This window comes from Xenopus tropicalis, chromosome 6 (genome assembly GCF_000004195.4).
Source record: "Xenopus tropicalis strain Nigerian chromosome 6, UCB_Xtro_10.0, whole genome shotgun sequence".
NCBI lineage: Eukaryota > Metazoa > Chordata > Amphibia > Anura > Pipidae > Xenopus > Xenopus tropicalis.
Genome location: NC_030682.2, coordinates 128,411,162 through 128,434,436, shown reverse-complemented (window position 1 = coordinate 128,434,436; position 23,275 = coordinate 128,411,162). Strand labels below are relative to the sequence as shown.

General features: G+C 38.6%; 1 protein-coding gene across 2 annotated transcripts in view; it reads left to right on the top strand.

The window, feature by feature from the left end:
* vps13b (vacuolar protein sorting 13 homolog B) overlaps positions 1–23,275 on the top strand; it is a 508,026-nt gene that overhangs the window by 447,251 nt on the left and 37,500 nt on the right. For both annotated transcript variants that reach the window (XM_002934409.5, XM_012965216.3), the window contains exons 43-47: positions 5,538–5,699; positions 16,075–16,230; positions 17,315–17,578; positions 19,775–19,858; positions 19,992–20,167. In XM_002934409.5, the coding sequence (XP_002934455.3) occupies positions 5,538–5,699; positions 16,075–16,230; positions 17,315–17,578; positions 19,775–19,858; positions 19,992–20,167 (842 nt within the window). The remainder of the gene's footprint in view (positions 1–5,537; positions 5,700–16,074; positions 16,231–17,314; positions 17,579–19,774; positions 19,859–19,991; positions 20,168–23,275) is intronic.

Sequence of the window (23,275 nt, the reverse complement as noted above, 5' to 3'; positions counted from 1 at the left end):
TGTTAGACTCCCAGCTGGGCCTAACAGATCAATATGTCCACAGCTTGCATAGGAGAGTGTGTTCCTACATTTTTAAAAAATAACTAAAAAAAACAGTTGCTTTCCTTGAACGTAGAAGGGTATATATAACTAATGATGAGTGGTTGCATTTGAATAGCCAATCAGGTTTCTAGAATTCATTGTACTGCAGGGAAACCTAAAACTAGTGCTCCCTGGTTTAAATTCAAGTAAGTCTTCCACAATGTATTGGATACTGTATCTTAGCATATTGCTGATGCTAAACCAGGTCTTTTCTACCAATTCCCAGTGAATGCAGGTGAATATATGATGACTTCTGCCAAGTTGGAGGCTGAATCATATCCCTTCCTTGTTGTTTGGTGAATGCTAGCTTAAACTGGGTGGCACCCAATATACTAATATTAGTCAGGATTTCTTTGTCACCTTACATAGAAGCCTTGTTTGTAACATACCTTCATGGATCTAATGGCCAGTGTAACATTAAGAGCCAGGATTCCTACCCCTCAACTAATAAAGTGATCTTCTTAACCTCACCTGAGCCTACAGGGTGCTCCTCCCATCAATTAACTTAATGAAAACAAAGCCATTTTTACTCCTGCGCCTGCAGTACGAGAGAAACATTTGGATTAATAACCTAACATGGCACTACAGCAGTGGCCTAGGAGAAGTTAAAACATCTGTTTTATATCAAACATTCTTTTTTAAGGGCATTCCATGGTTTTCTTGTTTCAGGAGGACATTCATAAAACAAGAGCTAGTGTGATCTAAATCCTTACAGCTGGTTCAAATATCAATTTGAAAAATATATAAAAAAAAAAAAAATTGCAGGTCTGAATGCTGTTTTTTATCATTTTTTGAAGAATGCACTAAGCCAAAGTGATTCATTCATGCTTCATATACTACACAAAAGTCCACAAACATGATTTATGGTCGTTAGATATAGGTGGGTAAATAGATATGTTCTATGCAGATAGAACCACTCAACCACTTTTCACCCTGGTCTCATTTGTTTATCATAGTCAGCATTTAGGCCTTAGCTATTTAAAACATAAATCCCAAAATTACAATTAAGGCTGCAGATGTCTCCAGGCATTATTATATACATGCACAGGCATTGTTATATACATTTCTAAGTGGCCTCTACAGTGAAAAGTCTGAACCAGAGTAATTGCAGTATAATATTGAATCCCCTAAGGTTCACTGTAAAAGTAACTTGCAGAAAAACAGGGACAGAACTAAGATGAAATTTCAAGCAGCTTACCTTTTACTAATCCATAGGCTGACTTGAATGCAGTGAATTTGTTTGTTTGGGAGGGGGGGATCCCTCACTTCTCTAGGAATTCCTGGCCCTGGTTTTCTACAAGCTGGTGTATAGCAGACCGGACCGGCAATCTGTGGGTTCTGGCAAATGCCAGAGGGGCTGCTGTAAGATGCCATAGGCACTCACTATTTATTGGGCTGGGGGGGCTGTTTGGGCCTCTGTGTACTTGAAATGCCAGGGCCTATTTTGTGTCCCTGTCTGGACCTGGTGCTAGTGATGGCCATCTAGGTATTCAGGGATCACGGTTCCACTAAAAACTGCAAAAGCAATGTGGGTGAGACCATTATACAACTGTGTAGAAGGTAGCCATGGAAAAAGAACCTGAGTTGTCCTCAATGTGTTTTAAAGCAAATACAATAAATAATAATAATAATAATAATAATAACATATAATTATAATAATAATAATACACTTGTGTAGATAGATTTAGGTGCATTTGTACTGTGCAGATAAGTATTAGAATCCAACAGGATAGATATATAAATGAAAGAGTAGTCCTACTCTAACAATGCAAAGCCCGAACAGCAGAATATTTGGAGTTACAGGTAAAGGATGCATTATCTAGAAATCTATGAATTAAGGTAGGGCCATCTCCTATAGACTATTTTCCTATTTTAATCAAATAAGTCACATTTTTAAAGGAGAAGGAAAGCAATTTTGGCATTTTACTGCCAATAGATTAGTGCCACTTAGAACACTATATTTATTGTGCAGAAACCATTACCATAACTGAGTTAACCGCTTTAGAATCTTTCTCCGTTTGCATAAGATAACAGCTGCCATTTTAAGTGGCTTCCTGCCTGCAGTCTAGCCGTTATAGCTGAGATCACACATTCCTAAGGGTGGGAGTTCTTACTATTCTGGTGGGAGGGGGGAGCAGGAGAGAGGAGAGAACTGCGCAGACTCTGGCCACGGGAATTAAGGCTGTTTCTGAGAGAGGAAGTCAGACACTGGAACGTCATGTTTACAAAAAAAGACAAGAAATCCTGTGTTTCTTTTGATAGAGGACTCAGTGCAGCATTACTGCTTATGGTTGTTTTTACATAGACCTTTCTGATAAAGCTATTTTTAGTTTTTACCTTTCCTTCTCCTTTAAAAATGATTTCCTTTCTCACTGTAATAATAAAACAAAAGAACATCCAAATGTAAATCACAGTATTAGAATAGATGTAAATGAGAACTCACCAAGTATGAAGCATGGCCCAGGTGGACCATCATCAAGGAATGCGGAAACCCTGTATAAATCAGCCACAAAAATAGGGAACAGACAATCAAAAACCCCGATGGTCATCAAGAAAAAAAGATAGCTTTTAATTTGTAAAATTGTATCCGTTATAATGTATCAGAAACTTCCCTTAGCCTTAGGCAGCAGCAACACATTATTCCTATAGTGTTATAATAGGTGCTACAATATTGGACATAAAATATATCCGAGTGATATCATAGTAATAACATATATAATTATAAAGCTGGGACGTCACAACTACAAGGTTATAACAACATTATTTGCACTTCTAAAGCACTTTTGAAGCTACTAATGTAGTGTATACCAATATTATGCAAGTGAGACAGATTTGTAGTAACTAACTACTGCAAAATGACCTTCACTGATATCAAGTTTCAGGCCGTGGAAAAAAAACACAAGCCAGGCAGTGTTATACACACAAACAAAATGTGGCATATAAATATTTGAACATTTTAATCCATTTCGGCGTGTGAATGAGTGACTGGTTAAAAGTTCCTTGAAGGAATATTACAAATTGGACCAAACGAGAAAAGGGATTGTATATTTGATTAAGCAGAGCCATATGTCGTGCTGTATTTTGCTGACAGGTACATTCTAAGAATAGTTGGTTCTGATTTATAAAGGGATTTGGCAATGTTAACATGAGCCCCGGGAGAACATATTTCTGTAATTGTTTCGGTAATTTTCTCGTTTCCCCTAATGTCAAGGTTACTTTCCACCATATTCAGAAAGTGGTAAATGCATAATAGCCTTTGCTTACTGTGTAAAGAGCAGCGCAGGCCTACAGATGGCTAGTTTATAAACACAGGAACTAATGTTACCTCTGAAGTAGCCTCCACCATCTAAATATAGACCTGTGGGACACACTACTTATTTTACTTAAGAGAGAACAAATAGCTTGTAGCTGTCAAAGAGTGCCTTAAAGTTTTCATTATGTCTGAGCTGAAACAAAACGGCATTTATTGAACTTACAAAACTGGGTAGCAGTAGAGCTTCACCAAGGTTGTAAGAAGTGCATGTGAAATCAAGACTCATTATTATGTCATTATGCTTGGCCTGTGGACCACTGGTGGACATAAAACTGCAGTTCAAAGAGCCAATAAGAGGGACTCATGCTCAGCTATCTTAGTTGCTACTCTGGTATCACATTAAAACTTATTCATAGAATAACCTGAAGGTGCACCCATGTATCCATCTTGGTGCCTAGCAGTAGTGGCAAATTGTTGAGTCTGTTAGTAAGAGGATGTGTTTGTAACTTGAACTGCTGGGAAGAGGTCCTACAAGCAATGAAGGTCACAATGTATCTTTTAACTGCACTAACTATTGAGCCAAGCCTTACCCAGAAGATACAGGACATCTCTTTTAATTAGCTTGCAGGGCTTGACCACATATAACAAGTATAACAGGAAATACGTCTTTATGATAAGAATTTCTGGTTGTGGTCTGACATGGCTGGTATTGGATGCTGATTTGACCACTTTTTCTATGAGGCCAATCTGACCTTCTGTTTATATATCAGTTGGGGTGACGTAAAAATCACATTTGACTGTATGTAGCCCCTATCGAACTGGTCTACATGTGCCTTTTATATGATCCATTCTTTGGCCCAATGAATGGGGCTTTACACTTGAGTGGCCAAATTGGGAAAGAACCACACATTTCGAGATATATCTGTGTATGACCAGCTTACAGGATGAGAAGCGCAGCATAGGTTACATGGCTAATTTAGCTATTCTTTGCCTTTAATCGAATAATGGAAGAATACCAGTGTATGGATGTTAGGTGGTGGGTAAATAAATGGTCATATTCAACTGGCACCTTGAGATGCTGTTTCCATCAGTAATACTCACCCCCTACTCTGACCTCCAAAGCTTATATCTCAGGGCAAAACTGCAGTTTTTAAATATTGCTTCTATTATCAAGAATGCAACAACTTTTTATGGAAGCCACAGATAGCTAGTTCTCTTCCTTCTTTCCTTACATCTTTTTATCGTGGCATCTTGGAAAATGTGTTATGTGGATACAGTTTGGTTTGGAAATAGTACTGTCGCTGAACAAAAGTCCTTGTAGAGGATAAACAAGACAGCAGTGAGGATTATAGGTCATTCCCTTTTGTCCATCTCACATCTCTATAGAAATCATGTCATTGACGTGCATAGAGCATTGTGGGTAATATTTCCCGTCCATCTCATGCACTGTTTTCTCCTTAACCATCTGGCAGAAGATTCCTTAGTATTGGGACAGTTACTGTCAGACATTCTGATTTTCCTCTAGAACCTTAATTCATTTTTATGTTAGAAATTTGGTAAAATGGAAAAAGTGTTAAATTACACTGCACGCCACTTGTACAAATTGAATATGGGCTACAGATGCAGTTAGAAAATAGTTACTGACCTAAATAAATATGTATAAATCACTTTAGATAAAAATGAATGGTTTACAGATTATTATCGGCTAATGATTATTAGTATAATGCACGTCACTTTTATGGTCATTAGTATAATCTGCTTTTTGAATGAGTTGAGCAGATGGATTATAGATTACGTTAATGTGTATTTGCACAATATGAAAATATCACTTGGGATAGAAATTCTGTAAATTCCTTATACCAAATTTCTATTAAGTATTGGTATGTACTTTATTAATGATATGTTTGGTTTTTTTTAATTAAATTTATATTGTCTTTATTGTATCTGGCACTATGAGGGGGTAAAGTGAAACGTGATTTCAATACTCTGTTCAGTTGTATTGACAATAAAGTTTTCTTAAATCTTGAAATTTGCCTGTAAATATAGCATTTCAGTAACTGCGGAATAGAGTGGAAAGTTGATTAATTTGTTTGTTTTTTGCTGTATAAATGAATGTTGTTTGCCAGTGGCTGGCCAAAGGGAGTCCAGCATTCAGGGCACTTTAATACTTTGTTTTAAAACAGTCTGTTCTTTTTTGTTTCAGAATCAGTGCCCTGAGGCAGAAGAGCTGATCTACAGTCATTTTGTTGTCTGTAATGATACACAAGAGACACTGCGGTTTGGCCAAGTGGATACCGATGAGAATATAGTGCTGGCCAGCCTCCACAACCACCAGTATTGCTGGCGTTCACACAAGTCCCCACAGGTATAAACATATAAACATAACGACTTCCCAGCCACCAGTACATTTAATTAAGCTATAAGTACATTTTCTCATGTTTTTCTTAAACTCCATATCAAAGTCAAAATGATCTTTTATTTCCCCTGTGATTATTTCTTCTTCTGATAACAAAACAATGGAGAGTCTTGCACACTGGCTAGGATAGGTTGCCTAAACTCATATGCTCATCAGGATTGGTTGGCTGTACTGGCATTTGGATCAGGATAGATTGGACTGACTGTTAGAATAGGTTAAGTGTACTTGTTTGCTGGGCAGAAAAGGTTTTCTCAACTTATATGAGAACAGCAAAATGTGAGGCCCAATAACAATTATATTTTTCATCCATGTACCTGCAGCATTGAAAACGAAAGGGCTTTTAGAAGGGCTAACACCAATAAGAACATACGAATATACAAATATCAATGTTACAATGAACTATTTAGTACTATATTGGCACCAAGGAATATAACAACTTTCATTTTTTAATATCCCATATTGGATAATTTAGCCTTTATTGTAAATTCTAAGGACATTAGTAGTCACCAAGAATTTACATGACCATAAAAAGGCTTTATACAGGGCACGGAAATCTAAGGGGTCTTCTAATATCCTTGTATTTACCAGAGGGGGATACATTATCCCTTATAATAATATCTGTTCGTGAGTTTTTCGTTTGGGACAAAGTAAACACAATATGTATTAGTAATATGAGTCTGCGTTTGAAGTTAGGTAACCTGTTTATATAAAAACGTTTAATGGGAACAGATTTATGAAGAACAGGATATTGCTCAATCCAGCAGCCTATTCTTGTTTTCCCAGGCAAGGTACCACATGAGGTTGTAGTGGCTTAGGCGTTAAACAAGAGACCTAAATCGCCTCTGCTCTCAACTACTTAATTGCACCAGAATGATTCCCATACGTGTGAAAAGCAGCAAGGAAAATGCCTTGTGCGTGTAAGCGTTTAAAACCAAATAGGGACGTTTGCAAAAATTTTACAAGACCCTCATAAGCTAGCAAGCCCCATCAAAGAAGTGAGGTTTACGCACCCTTCTGCCCAACAGGAAAGGGGGAAGCTGCTGATTTGCCGGGATGGTTGTTTCCTTTCTGCAGTATTCACTTTATAGTAGTTATTGTTATACGGGCCTTTTCTGTATTTCATTCTGCTTTAATTCACATCTGCGAAGCATCCCTTTGGACTTTTTTAGTGCAGGGTAATAGTCTGAAATACATATAGAGAAAACATATTTTTAGGAGGGATTGCAGTAAAATCTGTTTGCCATTACGTTATCCCACCCTGACGTCAGGCTTGTGCCATGCAGAGTCGGCATATTATTGATATATATAACATAGCAAGTTCAGCTGAAAAAGACGCACGTCCATCAAGTTCAACCCTTTATGCGTATATATAACCTGCCTAACTGTAGGCAAAAACCCCTTTTGAAGCCTCTGTAATTTGCTGCACAGGGGAAAAATTCCTTCCTGAGATGGCAATCGGACCTGGATCAACTTGTACTGAGAGCTATCTCCCATAACCCTGTATTCCCTCACTTGTACTGAGAGCTATCTCCCCTACCCTTGTATTCCCTCACTTGTACTGAGAGCTATCTCCCCTACCCCTGTATTCCCTCACTTGTACTGAGAGCTATCTCCCATATCCCTGTATTCCCTCACTTGTACTGAGAGCTATCTCCCCTACCCCTGTATTCCCTCACTTGTACTGAGAGCTATCTCCCCTACCCCTGTATTCCCTCACTTGTACTGAGAGCTATCTCCCATAACCCTGTATTCCCTCACTTGCTAAGAATCCATCCAGCCCCTTCTTGAAGCTAATGTATCAGCTAGCCAGCTATCTAATGTATAAGCCAGGGGAGAGAATTCCACAACTTTACAGCTCTCACTGTAAAAAACCCTTTCCGAATATTTACGTAGATGGAACCTCCTTTCTTTTAATTGGAATGAGTGCCCTCATGTCTGCTGGAAGCACCTACTGGTAAGCGACTTCGGGAAACATAAGTGATGCGTATGCCATCCCCCTGGTGCTTTTCATTCTTGCCGGTGGGATGGCTTTGTGGGGGAGATTAGTCGCCCGCAGTAATGAAGATTTGTTGCCGGGCGACTAATCTTCCCGTGTGCCACTGCTCTAAGTGACTCTTCTCAAGCGTAAGCACACCCAACAGTCTGTCTTTATAACTGGCACATGAAGAGCATCAAGTAGCTTGTTCTGCAACCAGTATTAATAATAAGTAGGGAGTAGATAACTGATTGCATATACCGAGGTGCAGTCAATGATCCCTTGAAGATTAAAAAAATGTATGTAGATACACACCTCTGCGGAGCAGGGAAAGGAGGGAAAACTCAACGAAGGAGATGGATTTTCTTTTAAGAAATAGAGTTTCTGACAGAAAAAAAACACCTTGAAGACTATGACACTATGAAGACCTCAAAGATGTGCCTACTGGGCATGCTCACTGCCTCTGCTCCAATTAAAACCAATCAGGCATATGCAGTAGGCACCTCTTTGAGGTCTTCATAGTCGGAGAGAGATTAGAATGTTGCTTAGAATCTTTAATTTTTAGTAAAGTAACATTTTATTTTTGGTTCCCATTACACTTCTACCGTTATTAATCTTTTTTTTATTTTTGAATGGTTTGTTAAGTTTTCCAAGCTAAAACTGAAAACCTTGTTGCTGGTCTCACCCGTGCCCTGCAGTCAGAAAGCTTATTCTGATCTTTGTGATGAACAACGTTTTTTCGCCAGGGATGGATTTGCAGCAAAATTCAACATTTCGGCATTGGAGTAAAAAAAAAAAATCCATTTAATGTATTTGGAATGGGAAAACAATTGTGGACATAAAAAAAGTTGCATGGAATCTACGAAAAATGCCTATTGACTTCGTGTTTGATAAATTCTTTGCAGCTTTGCAAATTTTTCGGCAAAGCAAAACGGGACAGATTTGCTCATCACTACTGATTAGAGATGCACCAAACCCAAGATTTGGCTAAGATTCAGCATTTGGATTTGGCCAAATCCATGGTCCTTGGCAAACAAAAATCATCACATAAATATGGAAGTTTAAATTTTTTCCCCTTCATTACCTTCATTTGCATATGCAAATTAGGATTCAGATTCAGTTCAGTATTCGGATGAATCTTTAACAAAGAATTTGGGGTTCGAATCCCAAAATAGTGGATTCGGTGCATCCCTACTACGGATCTTAAATTTTTATGGCTAATATTTTTTTTTTTATTACGGTTGATTACCTTTAATTTCAGTCAGTCTCCTTCCTGTATGCCGTTCAGACCACTGCCTGGTTGCTAGGGTATATGTTGGCACCTACCAAGTAGGTTTAGCAGTATCGGTTCCAATTATAAAGAGCTGCAGAAAAAAAATGATAAAACACCAAGAAAAAATGATAAATTGTTTGGAAATTCACTACCTTCCTCATAAGGAAACACTTTATGGTCAGTGTCCATTTGAATATATGAGTATATATGTACAGGAACCGCCACTTATATGTGCCTGATACACTTTGGACATCTGATAGGTGTTTTGGGATATGACACTCATCTTTAAAAATGTCGGTGGGGTGTTGAAGGAATGGCAGATTATCACCGATCTGCTATACAGTGAGAACTTCCCCAGCACATACGCAGCACTTGTGCTTTTCCTTACATGCTTTTTTCAGAACTAATTTCCATGTTAAATGAATTAATGAAGTGGGATTACCTGTAAGTCATAACAGCGCACAGTCCCTGCAACTGTCAGATTTGTGGAATGTCGGGTGATCTCATAGTTATGAAATTATTTCATTTCTCAGGATAATTCCATACTTGCCAAGTTAGTGGATTTTCAGAACTCTATGAGCAGATTGTCAGATAAATGTGAATAATCCATTCTTTTGGAAACTAGGACTTCCCCCAGGCATTGGTTCATATTTGACTTACACGTGGGGATAAAATAAGACAGGACGAGTTTTTGTAGCCCACATTAGGTTACTGGGAAAGCAAACCTTTCTGGTTTCCCCAAACTGGTTCAGGTTTCTGTTACGTTAAGCACGATGAAGCAATGGCTTGCCATAGAATACTTTGTTTAACCTTTACAAAATGTTTTCTTAGTATTGTAACGTAGTCCACCTCAATGAAAATAGTTGAAAGGATATTGTGTTTCTTTTACATTTGAATCAATTAACCTCTATATTTACTTTGCATTAATTAAAATAAGTATATGGAATATGGAATTTCCAGTGGCGTTTTTGGGAGTAAATGCGAGGAACTTACAGCAAATGGTTTACACAGCTGATTTGCTTGAAGGAATAGTAAACTTTAATAGAATAGCCATTCAGCACGAAACCTACATGTTAGTAGCACATTGCTTATGAAACAAAGGGTGTCTCATTGGGGAAAGCTGCTGAAATGTTGGACCCACAATAACCCCTCTCATCCAGAGGTTACCTGTCCCATTACATTGCTGTCACTTCCTTTAGAACCTACATTACTCTCTTTCATCCAGAAGATGGCTACCCCATTACAGTATTTGTACTTTCTTGAGGACCTACCTTTCCATTGCATCCAGAAGATAGCTACCCCATCACAGTATTTGTACTTTCTTGAGGACCTACCTTTCCATTGCATCCAGAAGATAGCTACCCCATCACAGTATTTGTACTTTTTTGAGGACCTACATTTCTCTTTCATCCAGAATATAGCTGCCCCATTACTGTATTCTTCCTTGAGAACCTGCATTGCTCTTTTTGATCCAGAAGATAGCTACCCCATCCCAATATTTGTACTTTTTTGAGGACCTACATTTCCCTTTCATCAAGAAGATGGCTACCCCATCACAGTATTCATGCTTTTTTGAGGACTTGCATTTCTCTTTCATCCAGAAGATAGCTACCCCATCACAGTACTTACTTCCTTGAGAACCTGCATCACTTTATTTCATCCAGAAGATAGCTACCCCATCCCAATATTTGTACTTTTTTGAGGACCTACATTTCCCTTTCATCAAGAAGATGGCTACCCCATCACAGTATTCATACTTTTTTGAGGACTTACATTTCTCTTTCATCCAGAAGATAGCTACCCCATCACAGTACTTACTTCCTTGAGAACCTGCATCACTTTATTTCATCCAGAATATAGCTACCCTATCCCAGTATTTGTACTTTTTTGAGGACCTACTTTTCTCTTTCATCCAGAAGATAGCTACCCCATCACAGTATTTGTACTTTTTGAGGATCTAAATTTCACTTTCATCCAGAAGATAGCTACCCCACCACACTATTCATACTTTTTTGACCTACTTTATTTTTTATCCAGAAGATAGCTACCCCAAAACAGTACTCTTACTTTCTTGAGGGCCTGCATTACTTTTTCCATTGAAAAGATGAAACCTGTTTCATTACATTGCGGTCACTTACTTGGGGACCTATATTACTGTCTTTCATCCAGGCTATAGCTGCCCTATCACAGTATTCTTACTTCCTTGGGGACCTAACATACTCTCTTTCATCCAGAAGATAGCAGCCCCATCACATTGCTCTTATTTCTCGAGGACCCACATGATTTAAATTCATGCAGGAGGTATCTGCACTATCATAGTGTGGTCATTGCCGTGAGCGGATCCATTGCAAACAGGCTTTAGTAACTACTGGCCATGGGTCAGCCTATATTAGTGAGCAGCACAGTGTTTCTGTATTAGATTTAATGAAGCAGTGCAACCAGGGATTTGTCTTTGCTTCAGAATCAGGGGTAGGTATATCCTGCAAGTTATTAGCTTGATACTCCATAGTTATGTCACTGTAAGTAGGGATGCACCAAATCCAAGATTCAGTTCAGGAATCAGCCAGGATCCTTCTTTTGTTTAGCAGGATTCAGCCGGATCCAAGTGTCTGGCTGAACCAATTCCAAATCCTTAAAATCACAATGGCTTTTTGTCACATGAAGACGGAGGTTAAAGAGCATGCGGTTTACCCTTTCTGTAGCATAATTTGCAAATAAAAATTAGGACTTTGATTTTGTTCGGGATTCAGCCAAACCTTTCACAATGGATTTGGGGTTTGGCTGAATCCCAGAATAGTGGATTCTATGTCTTCCTAATTGTAAGTGGTATTGTAAGTTTCTTCTCTTTGCCTGGCAGCTCCCAATCCAATTTGAGAAGGACTTGTCATATATTCTGATTCTGACTTTGAAACAAAAACAAAATTAAAACAACATCCCCATTGGTGGCTGTCAACCCCTGATTATGTGGGTGATTAAATGACTTGCGACAGCTAGTGGGCATTACTGGTACAAGTAGTAGTTAGCAAAACAGCCAGTGTGCCATAACTTTAGTTGGTAATAGATATCTCATTTTCAAGTAGGTTATATCTATTGATATTTTTATACCCCTGTGCCGTACCCCAGCGCCTCTGAAGGGCCACATGCTCTACTAACCAAACAATCCTGGTGACTGTGTCATTTGGTTTCTGGCCCTAGAGCATGTGACTTACACCCCTTTCGTTGCTCTCCCATTTGGCACTTAAATTAAAATGTATGCAATAATATATATACTGTTTACTGAAGGCTCCGTTATCCTGCAATTTATAAAAGTGCCTGCCACTACCTATTTGCAGAAAACAAGGGCTAAGGGTTTCTGATATTTTTTTCGATATACAATGTATGAAATACTACATGGCACAGAGAAGTCTTTCCCACTTAGCTTCTTGGTTTCTACTGTTTTTCTTTCATTTGTGAACTATGGAGTCACAGAAGCATTAATCTTAGTAATAGACTGAGAAGGCTACTGTGCCAGCAAGTATGAAGTACAGTCTTCCAAATGCAGACTGACAAGAGTATTCCTCTGTGACTCCATCAGTGAACACATTGTTTGTATAGAGTGGGGTCCAGCCCTGGGCTTAAACAGAAACTAACTATGAGTTATATTTGACTATATGCTGTTTATCTTACTTATCTGGGATATTACATGCATATTCTGTCCATCACAGCACAACTTCAAATTGTAATTTAGTCATTATCTTATTGGTTTTTTTTTCTTCTGTTCTCACATTCCAACTAATGGAATTTCTAATATATTTTTTTTTCTCTAGATGAATCTTATTTTGGTAGTAATTTAGTCAGGAAAAAAAAGGCCATATATATTACGGTCATTAGAAATGTTGAAATCTTTATGCCCACTATAAAGTTAATGGTAGGGTGTGATGATTAATTTTCTTATGGTGTTTAAATGAAGTGTGAAAGATCAATAGTACTTTAGCAGACATTAACTAGGCCTGTATGCCAGATAGGCGAGCAGCAGCCTTCTCAGTGGTTCTTCTGCCAGCCTGTCCACTACTGGCCATCTGCATGGATGTGTTGCTTGGTCCATGCCAAATGTACATGTGATAATATGGTCGGCCCCAGCCTTGGGCGTACATCTCTCACAGCTAAAGAAATGATTGAAACGTGGGAACCCGATTGGGTAGTATCATGGCTCACCCTAGTCTTGGCCACCAATGTGTCACTTCTAAACATATTAGTGCAGTATTGGCACACACGTAGATTGCTGATGGTTCAGAAAAAAGGCAGCCTATGTTTTTATTGATATGATAATTACACACTCAATCTGGCTTTCTGTTTTGGTTTGGTGTTATGCACAAAGGTAGATCTGTGAATCTCCTGCAAATGCTCAGGCAATCAAGCACTTTGGAGTGAAATCAAACAGCGGAGCTTGTGTTGGCAGCATTAGAGACTCTTCTTGCAGCTCTAGCATCTTTTCAAGTTTTTACATTGGTAACTTCTAATTTAAAGTCACTGGCAATGAAATGGTATCCTAAATGTAACAATTCAACTCTGCAGGGTCTTTTACATGAGTAGCTATGACATCTATGAATGAACCTACAATAGCTGACTGTTACTACAAGAATAATGACCATTCTCATAGTGGGTTATATCATAAAAGACAGTCCAGGTGCTGTAACCCATAACTACCAGCCAGCAGGTACAGGGGTGTATCTGGGCCTCCCAGGTCTTCCTGAAGCCACGCTCTCTGCATTAGAAGAGACAATATTTTGGTTTATTAACTGGAATTTTGGCTCTTACCAGGCTCTTAACCTTGGCAATTTACAGGGGCCTGCCGTCTGAGGCAAGGTTCTAACCATAGCTCATAGTAGTAAAGTTCTCACCTTGCCTCATAGCAATAGCAAGGGTTTTGTCTTGCCTCATGGTAACAGTGCCCCTAAGCAGGTAGAATTTACTGGTCACCAAGCAAACATCTTAATGGTTCCTATTGGTTACTGCTAACTTGTTGCCTTTTATTAAATATGGCATTTGTAGGACCATGTGATGCTTGCAGGCTTAGCTTCCAATCATATTCACACAAACTTGTGAGAGGAAAAAAACTGTTGTACCTGGAGAAGACCCACACAGGCATGGGGAGAACATAGAGACTCCTTGCAGTGCCCTGGCTGGAATCAAACCTAGAACCCCAGTGCTAACCACTGCCCCATATGCTTATACGCTTTCATTTGGCTGCAGTTTAGGGTTATGTTTCTCAGCTAAGTGAAATGGACGAAAGCTGCCAATGTTGCAGTAACTGTTGTCAGGGGAAAATACTGTATAGACTTCAGTTAAATCTCAGTTCTTGTGACAGGACTAAATATGTGTAGCTAACATCACTAGTATGTACTTATAATCGCTATGCTCGTTTGACTTCCCCAACTGAAAAATTATAGTAATCAAGAACTTTTCTTGCCGGTGCAATAAATATTTCCGTACCTTGCTAGAATGCAATAAATCTATAATGCTAATGGTTTAGCTTGAAGCCAGCTCGGCCCTTGTCAGGCCTGTGATACAGAAACCACCCAGCGCTCGACTGCCACTCCTGTTTGTTTATATCTGTTCCACAACTGATGACAGGGATATCACACGTCTGGGGCAGGGCAGAATTCTCAGAGGAATGAGATAATTATGGCTGGCTGAGTGGCTTCCATTGCTTACACTCTTATAACCCAAAAAAATACAATTGGCATAGTTTTGTTATTTTATTTAATCATTTTTTTTACATTTTCATAGTACTCTCGGGATTAGGACAAGCTAGCCTGGCTTGATATATTGCTTTTCTTTACCTTTTTTGTGCATATTTCTATTCTTCTAGGCATAGCCAATTGGCAGAATAATATTATAATGGTTTCTTGTCATGGTTATATAGTCAACTGTTGCTTGAAATCACAGAGGTCCGACTTTCAGACATCAGTTGCTCATTTGCTAAACACCACCACAATTTACATTATCTGTAATGGCACTCTGAGATATTAACGTTTACATAACAAAGTAGGTGCTGTTGCCTTTACGGTACCCAAAGAAGCAAAACCAGTTGTGTATCATCTCACAGTACAACATTTAGCTTGAAAAACACTATATTGCCATTATTCTACATATGTTGCATATATTTTGTGGATGTACGGGTATGGGACCTGTTATGCAGAATGCTAGGAACCTGGGGTTTTCTGGATGAGGGATCTTTCTGTAATTTGGATCACCATACCTTAAGTTTGCCAAAAATCACCCAATGGGATTATTTTGCCCCCAACAAGGATTAATTATGTTTTAGTTGGGATCAAGTACAAGGTACAGTTTTATTATTACAAAAAATCTGAAATATGTGCTTGTAATGGAGTCTATGGGAGATGGAGCTTTCTGGATAACAAATTCTATACCTGTATATGGGCTAAATAAATCACTTTCAAATTACTGATGTGCTTCGGAATTTGTCTTGACTATATATTGACCTGTGTGCAAGGTAGGGGTCTTCTGGTAAAGCATCTAGCACTATATAAAGTCTGTCAAAAGATGTTTACAGATTTAGTCCCAATACAGCAATACACTAATTAATTGAAACGATTGGCTGTACATCCTCTGTCAGTTGAAAGGCCACAGAAATAAATCAATGGCCTAGGCCCTGATGGTATGTATTTGCTCTGGCACTATTGTATAATAATAGGGACAGCAGGGCCCTCTCTGGCACCTGGATATAGTCTTCATTTCAAAATACATGGGCAAAACCTTAACTGAAACAAAAGATGATCTCCCTGAAGAGAATAAGGGGCCTCGTAAAAGATTTTGCCATGGCACCCAGTAACTTAGAGTACACCGATAATTTTGGAAATGATTTCTGCTGATAATTTACTAAATTTGTATAGTTTATATAATAGCACTTCTATGGCTGTTATCTTTGAAGAAGCAGACTTGGTAATCAAGACTCAGTAATCAGGGTTACATTCCTAAAAGTTGTGGTTCATATTGGTGTTCAACATGAGCTACTGGGACTTTCTAGAAAGCCTTATTTTTAATATGTCTTTGAATACATTCTCTTTCTGCAGCTACTACATATTTGTATCGAAGGCTGGGGGAACTGGCGTTGGTCAGAACCTTTTAGTGTGGACAATGCTGGGACCTTTGTTAGAACAATCCAGTACAAAGGAAGGACAGCATCTCTTATCATCAAGATCCAGCAGCTGAATGGATTTCAGAAACAGGTAACTGGCTACATGAGCCGACATGGAACAAAATGCAATTTCTTTAACTTTCAGATGTTGGACAAAGGACTAGATAGCATTTAGTAATTGTTGTTTCCATGATCCTTATTTCATAAATTGTAATTGTCAAAATGTCACAGAAAAGGGCAGGCCAATGGGCTGTACAATGTTTCTATTTCTATACTTCTTGGCATTGAGAGAACAAGTGAAACCTTGAGCAAGTCATGACAGTCTCAGTTCAGTTGGCTCTTCAGAGGGCTGATTTCCACACACAGGTGCTAACTTGCACAAGTGTAGCTGCCAAGAGCAACCAATCAGATCTTTAGTTTCATGTCTAACTTGTAGTAGACTATTCAAATTAGAAAGACTAGCTGGTTGGTTGCTCTTGTCTACACTTAAATTTATCACCTTTATTTGTATATGAGCCTCAAGGTGTCAAAAAAGCAGAGTATAGAACCCATGGTATAACAACAGGCTTAATAAAACAGGCTATTTAATAGGTGTAATGGTGCCAAAAAAAGTTTTGTTCTAGTGCATGCTGTATTGTAGTATCAGTATGGGAGGCTGGGTGGGTACCACAAGACAAATAAAGGTATTTGGACATCTTTATTGTGATTATTCAGGAACTCCATGCATAAAAGGGTCACCCAATTTAGTAGAATGTTATTCCATTTTCAGATAAATGGCGGCAGGTTTGGGCTGGCCTGCCAATGTACCAGTAGACCTCCTGTAGGGCTAAGGCCTATTTCTCACCATCCTGTCCTTGGGGATGTGGCTTTTAGAAGCAGAATAATTATTGGTTGCTCTGTTTTCTCTAGCAACTACTTTTAAGCACCTTCACTTTATCAGGAGTCAGACTCTTCCATATGAATACAAGACACTATTACAATTGAATTGAGTCACTTATCATCTTTCTTATTTATTACTATACACTGCTATTGTCTGAACAATCCTTATAAGTGTAGGATCATTCTGTACTTCATAAAACAAAATGTCATTTTTTCAGCTTCTTATGATATGAACTTTGAAAAGCACAAACATGTTATTTAGAAGTAAAATGACTGTGTTATTTATTGCACACTAGGTCACCATCTGTGGGAGGCAGATCATCTGTAGCTACATGTCAGAGAGCATTGAACTAAAGGCGGTGCAGCATTACATTGGCCAAGATGGCCAGGCTGTGGTTCGGGAGCACGTTGACTGCTTGACCGCCAAGCAAAAGCTGCCCTCTTATGTCCTGGAGAACAGTGAACTTACAGAACTATGTGTGAAGGCAAAAGGGGATGAAGCCTGGTCCCAGGATGTATGTCTGTCATCTGAGCTTACTGAGCACAGCATGATCATTCAGGTAGGGGCAAAGCCCAGACACACAAAACACTGAGCTAGGATAAACAGCAGGTCATTTGATGACTGGTCATATGAAACATAATAATTCAACTTCAAGAACCTTAGTTGGTGGATACATATTAGGCCAGTGAACAAAGTTAGACAGGCATTAGGCACAGCCTAGGAGCACATTAACCTCAAATACTCCACATTCTGTGCTAGACTTGCCTGATATAGGAGCATGTGTGCTAAACAATATTTATGTTCCCTTCCTCTGTGTTCCTTGCCCTTACCCATTCCTGCATTATCAGTTACCTTGGTTATGACCACATCACCAGGGCTTGGTGCCATGTCTTTACTTCCAGGCAAATTATCTTAGCCATTCTTCTAGGATTGTGGACTTTGTTGGAGGTGTGAAGGAATGGGGGAAGGTAGAAAAGTGAAGGTGGAAAATATGGGACAGAGAATATTCTCATTCATAACAGTTGTGCTATGACCATGTAGAGCTTTCTATCCTTTATGTGTTGCTCTTGCTGAGGTTTTGCAAATGGCCATATCACCAGGGGTTGTGCCATGCCTCTACTCCCAGGCATATTCTCTGAGCCATTCTTCTTTTCTAGGATTATGGACCTTGGAGGTTGAAGGTGAGGAGGATAAGGTAGAACAATGCTTTAGAGGAGGTGTAAAAGTAACGGACAGCAAATATGCTCATTTCATAGCAGTTGTGCTGTGACCATGTAGATCTTTCTATCGTTTATGTGTTGCTCTTGCTGAAGTTTTGCAAAGAATTTAAAAAAATTGGAACTCCGCTCCCCTGTAGAACTCCCTAGCATTGCACCGGTTAGAGCCTATCTCCAGTCAGTTTATGGTGGTTTTTGTTCCCTGCCTAAGGGATTAAAATTGCCATCCTGCATTTATTTTTCTTAATGTCTCGTGAGCCCTGAATAAATATTCTCTGTAGTCGGGCATAGTTCTATACACGTTATTTATATACTCTAAGATTCGTGCTGACATTTAAGTTCAAAGGTTTATTCCAAATGTTTAGTGTGCTCAGGAAGTGGCGGTTGAAAAAGTGAGTATTACAGTGTAGAAAAGTCAAATCACTGTGGTTTGTAGTAGTGATATGTCTTGATCACATTACAAGACAAGGCTACCGAGAAGTCGTACTTAGCTTATGTATGAGAAAACGGTTGAACTGTGCGCTCATTTACACACCCTGTGTTCTTGGCTTGTTTCGAAGCTGGCAAAACCCTTGTTCTTTGATAGTGTGATGTAGACATGTTACATCTGTTCACTTTACTGCTGATAGGTTAGACATAGATTTCCTGCTATCCACAAAAAAACACTTGCCTGACAAAATAAATCCCACTCCCCTTTCTGGGTTTTTATTTGCATTATTGAGAGTCAGAAATATTCAGTTATACTTAAGGACTGTCAGTGAGAAGTGAAGTGTCTGTGCAGTATCCCTTGCATTTAGGTTTATTGGTCACGGTGAATGACCGTTTCTATTAACGTGAGAAATGCATATACCAACTGCTTGTCTTTTTGTCTGGAAATGGATGATTTGGTATTTTGAGCGCATAGAGATCTATCTGTCAGTGGAAAAAAGATTCTTGTAGAATTTCTGTCTTATGTCTCCAACAGTCCCCTTTCTCCTCAGTTTTATTTTTCTCACCCTGTTGTATTTTATTTTTATATTTTCTTCCTCATCTGTGCATTATCCCAATTCTCTGTTTTTAAACATTTCTTAATTTAAAATAAATACAATTCAAAGGACCAACAAAAGCAAAATAACTACCATACCCACCATGTCAATTCGGGACCCTTCAGCTATTGATCAGGGAGCAGATGCAGTCAGCCTGCAGGAGGAAACTTTGTGCAACTTTGGGAAGCCATGGCGATGTGTAGGCCTATCCATCTATTGTTGCTGGTGGAAAGGAATTTCGGATAGCAGAGATCTAACTCGCTCCGTGGCCCATCAGCCTTAAGGGGATGATGAGTTGCTATTTGTAATTTGGTATCAGATGTAGATCTGTAATTTGATTTTGTTGGATATGTTAAAGGGAAACATATCCTCCAATACAAATAATATTGTAAATGTTGGTCCAAACATCCATAGCTTTTACTGTAAATCTTTTTTTTAGAAATATTCCATTTGCTAACTACAGTTACAAGTGAGTTGAATTAAAGTTAACCTGTTCTACATTTCCCCAAACAGGTACCATCCTCAAACAACTCCATAATTTACGTTTGGTGCACCATTATTTCACTGGAGCCCGGCTCTCAAGTTCAGCAACGAATGGCAAGTACCTTCTAACTGCTAACAAATACTGGACCAGATAAGGGTCAACGTGACCCTGAAAGCAATGATTTAAGAGAAAAAGCAGCTGTAAAGAGCAGAAAGTAATGTCATTCTGTACTTTTGTCTTTTGTAGATCATGTTCAGCCCACTCTTTATCATGAGAAGTCATCTTCCTGACTCCATCATAATACATTTAGAGAAAAGAAACCTTGGGTTAAACGAGACACAACTCATTCCAGGAAAGGGCTTGGAAAAACCACTGCAAAACGCCGAGCCAGACTTAACCCATCATGTCACCTTTCAAGCAAGGTAGAATTTAAACATTAATTCAGATCTTAATGCAAAATTATTTGCTTACCTCTTTGTTTGCATGATTATATTCCATGCTACAGAGATATGGAACGAAAGCATATTGGATTGGTTGATCGTTTTATATTAAATATATCTTAGAAATACATAGCGGTAGATTTAGCAAAATCTGAGTTTTCTAGTTTGTTCTCACTCGCCCTAGCAGTGTCAGACAATGTCAGGCTTTTATGATCTTGCATATTATTTCCTCATAAACATTTTCTAAAACCAAATTTTGTTTTGAGTTGCACAAGGATTCCATAGACATTTACTGAATGGGTTTACTAACCCAACTCAAGAACGCTCAAGTAAGTCCACTGCCAAAAGGATTTAATAAAAGGAATGTCAATGTGCCCATTGAATATTTCAGTTCTTGTTAAAAATGTGCTTGCAAGATATTAAGAAAAAAAAATATATATATATTTTAGTCAAGATTAAGAAAATGGGTTGCTTGAAAAGAGTTACTTCTTAAGAAAAAAATGTTAAACAGCTTTCCATCCCCTAGCTTCTGGCACTTGAACAGGAAACAATATTTGTGTTGTATTCTTAATAACGACATTGCAAGTGAATATGTTTTAAAACACATAAGACTTTTTTATCCAACCAACATGGAATATGGCCATTAAAGAGGGAAGATTTGCCCACCTACTTATAATATCCAACTGCTAATGACTTTACAGTACCCTGCACTGAGGCATTCAGCTCCCGTATTTGGCCTATTGCCACATACAGATGCAGCCAAGTTCCTTTACCAAGTTGTTGTGTTATGTCTCTTTCAGGGAAAAATACCAAAATTCACCACTGGGTGGTGCATGGCCTATGGCATGTTTTATTGTGTTCTGGTGGCAAGTCTTTGCACTCTAGCACCATTTAGAGGCAGGATTTAACACTTAAAAAACAGTGTCTGGCCATGGTGAGACAAAATGTGAAAACTTACTGGCTGCATCTGTATGTTCTCTGCTTTGTTTATTGGTACTCTCTGAAACCTGCACTATAGAATATACTCTCAGCTGGCAAAGGGCTTCGACAAATTTATGTTGCCTACAATTTTCAGTTAAATTCCATGCTGTTCATCTGCAAACTCAATCTCTTCCCTGATAATTCACTACTATGAGTACTGCATCCCTGCTTTTATAGGCATTGGCTCATTGTGATGCTGCATTGGATTAACACAGGCCCAAATGTCAATTTTCTGCTAAAAAATGTGGTCTTCTGATTAGATTAATTTTTTTAGTTTGTCTGTTGACATTGCTCTCCAGTGTCACCTGTGGGGAGTAATTTATTCATTCCTTTATGTTTAATAAACTCCTTTCTATTAACGATGCCTTTCATTTCCTTTAATATAGCAAATTAATGTGTTGTTTCTCAGTGAGAATTCTATTAACAATTAGAAACGTCTAAATCAGGGATCCCCAACCTTTCTTACTCGTGAGCCACAGTCAAATGTAAAAAGATTTGGAGAGCAACACAAGCACCATAAAAGTTCATGGAGGTGCCAAATAAGGGCTGTGATTGGCTATTAGGGGCCTCTATGCACACTATCAGCTTACAGGGGCTTTATTTGGTAGGAAATCTTGTTTTTATTCAACCAAAACTTGCCCCCAAGACAGGAATTCAAAAATAACTACCTGGTTTGGGGGCACTGAGAGCAACATCCAAGGGGTTGGGGAGCAACATGTTGCCCCTGAGCCACTGGTTGGGGATCACTGGTCTAAATGGATAATGTCCAGAATCGCTGAGACTATATAACTAATTGAGTCCGAGCTGTCTTATTATTTACTGATTATGACCTCCTAGACCAGCCATTCTCAACCTGTGGGTCGGACCCCTTTGGGGGTTGAACGACCCTTTCACAGGGGTCGCCTAAGACCATCGGAAAACACATATTTCCAATGGTCTTAGGAATAATTTTATGGTTGGGGGTCACCACAACATGAGGAATTGTATTAAAGGGTCGCGGCATTTGAGAGGTTGAGAACCACTGTCCTAGACTAATATTCATATTGCTTGTCACTAGCCTGAAGGCTGCAGCCATATTATCCTAACTCAAAGCTTACACAGATGTTACTAAACACTATACAGATATGGAATCCCTTATCCGGAAACCAGTTATCCAGAAAGTTTCCGAATTATGGAAAGGCCATCTCCCATAGACTCCATTATAAGCAAATAATTTTAATTTTTAAAAATTATTTCCTTTTTCTCTGTAATAAAAAACAGAACCTTGTACTTGATCCCAACTAAGATATAATTACCCCTTATTGGGGGCAGAACAGCCCTATTGGGTTTATTTAATGGTTAAATGATTCCCTTTTCTCTGTAATAATAAAACAGTACCTGTACTTGATCCCAACTAAGAAATAATTACCCCTTATTGGGGGCAGAACAGCCCTATTGGGTTTATTTAATGGTTAAATTATTCCCTTTTCTCTGTAATAATAAAACAGTACCTGTACTTGATCCCAACTAAGATATAATTACCCCTTATTGGGGCAGAACAGCCCTATTGGGTTTATTTAATGGTTAAATGATTCCCTTTTCTCTGTAATAATAAAACAGTACCTGTACTTGATCCCAACTAAGATATAATTAATCCTTATTGGAGGCAAAACAATCCTATTGGGTTTATTCAATATTTAAATTATTTTTAGCAGACTTGAGTTTTGGAGATCCAAAGAACGGAAAGATCCCTTATCCATAAAACCCCAGGTCCCGAGCGTTCTGGATAACGGGTCCCATACCTGTACAAATAATTCTCCATACAATTCCATAATAGTTTCCATATTAATGAAATGGAAATCTATAATAGGCCAAAAGTACTAAATAACAAGCCAAATACAAAATGAGAAGCACTGGTTAAATATCCTACAAGAACTTCATAGAAAGCACATGAGATCCATCTATCATTTATACTATTGGGCTATCTCTCCCATAGACTTTCATGGAATTCAGGCAGTTTTCACAGGTTCTTGGCTTAGCATTTTTCTGGCAAGAACTATGAAAATGAAGCATACGACTATTCTCATTGGCATTAAAACAAGACGATGGCAGTTGTGGGAAGTTGAATTT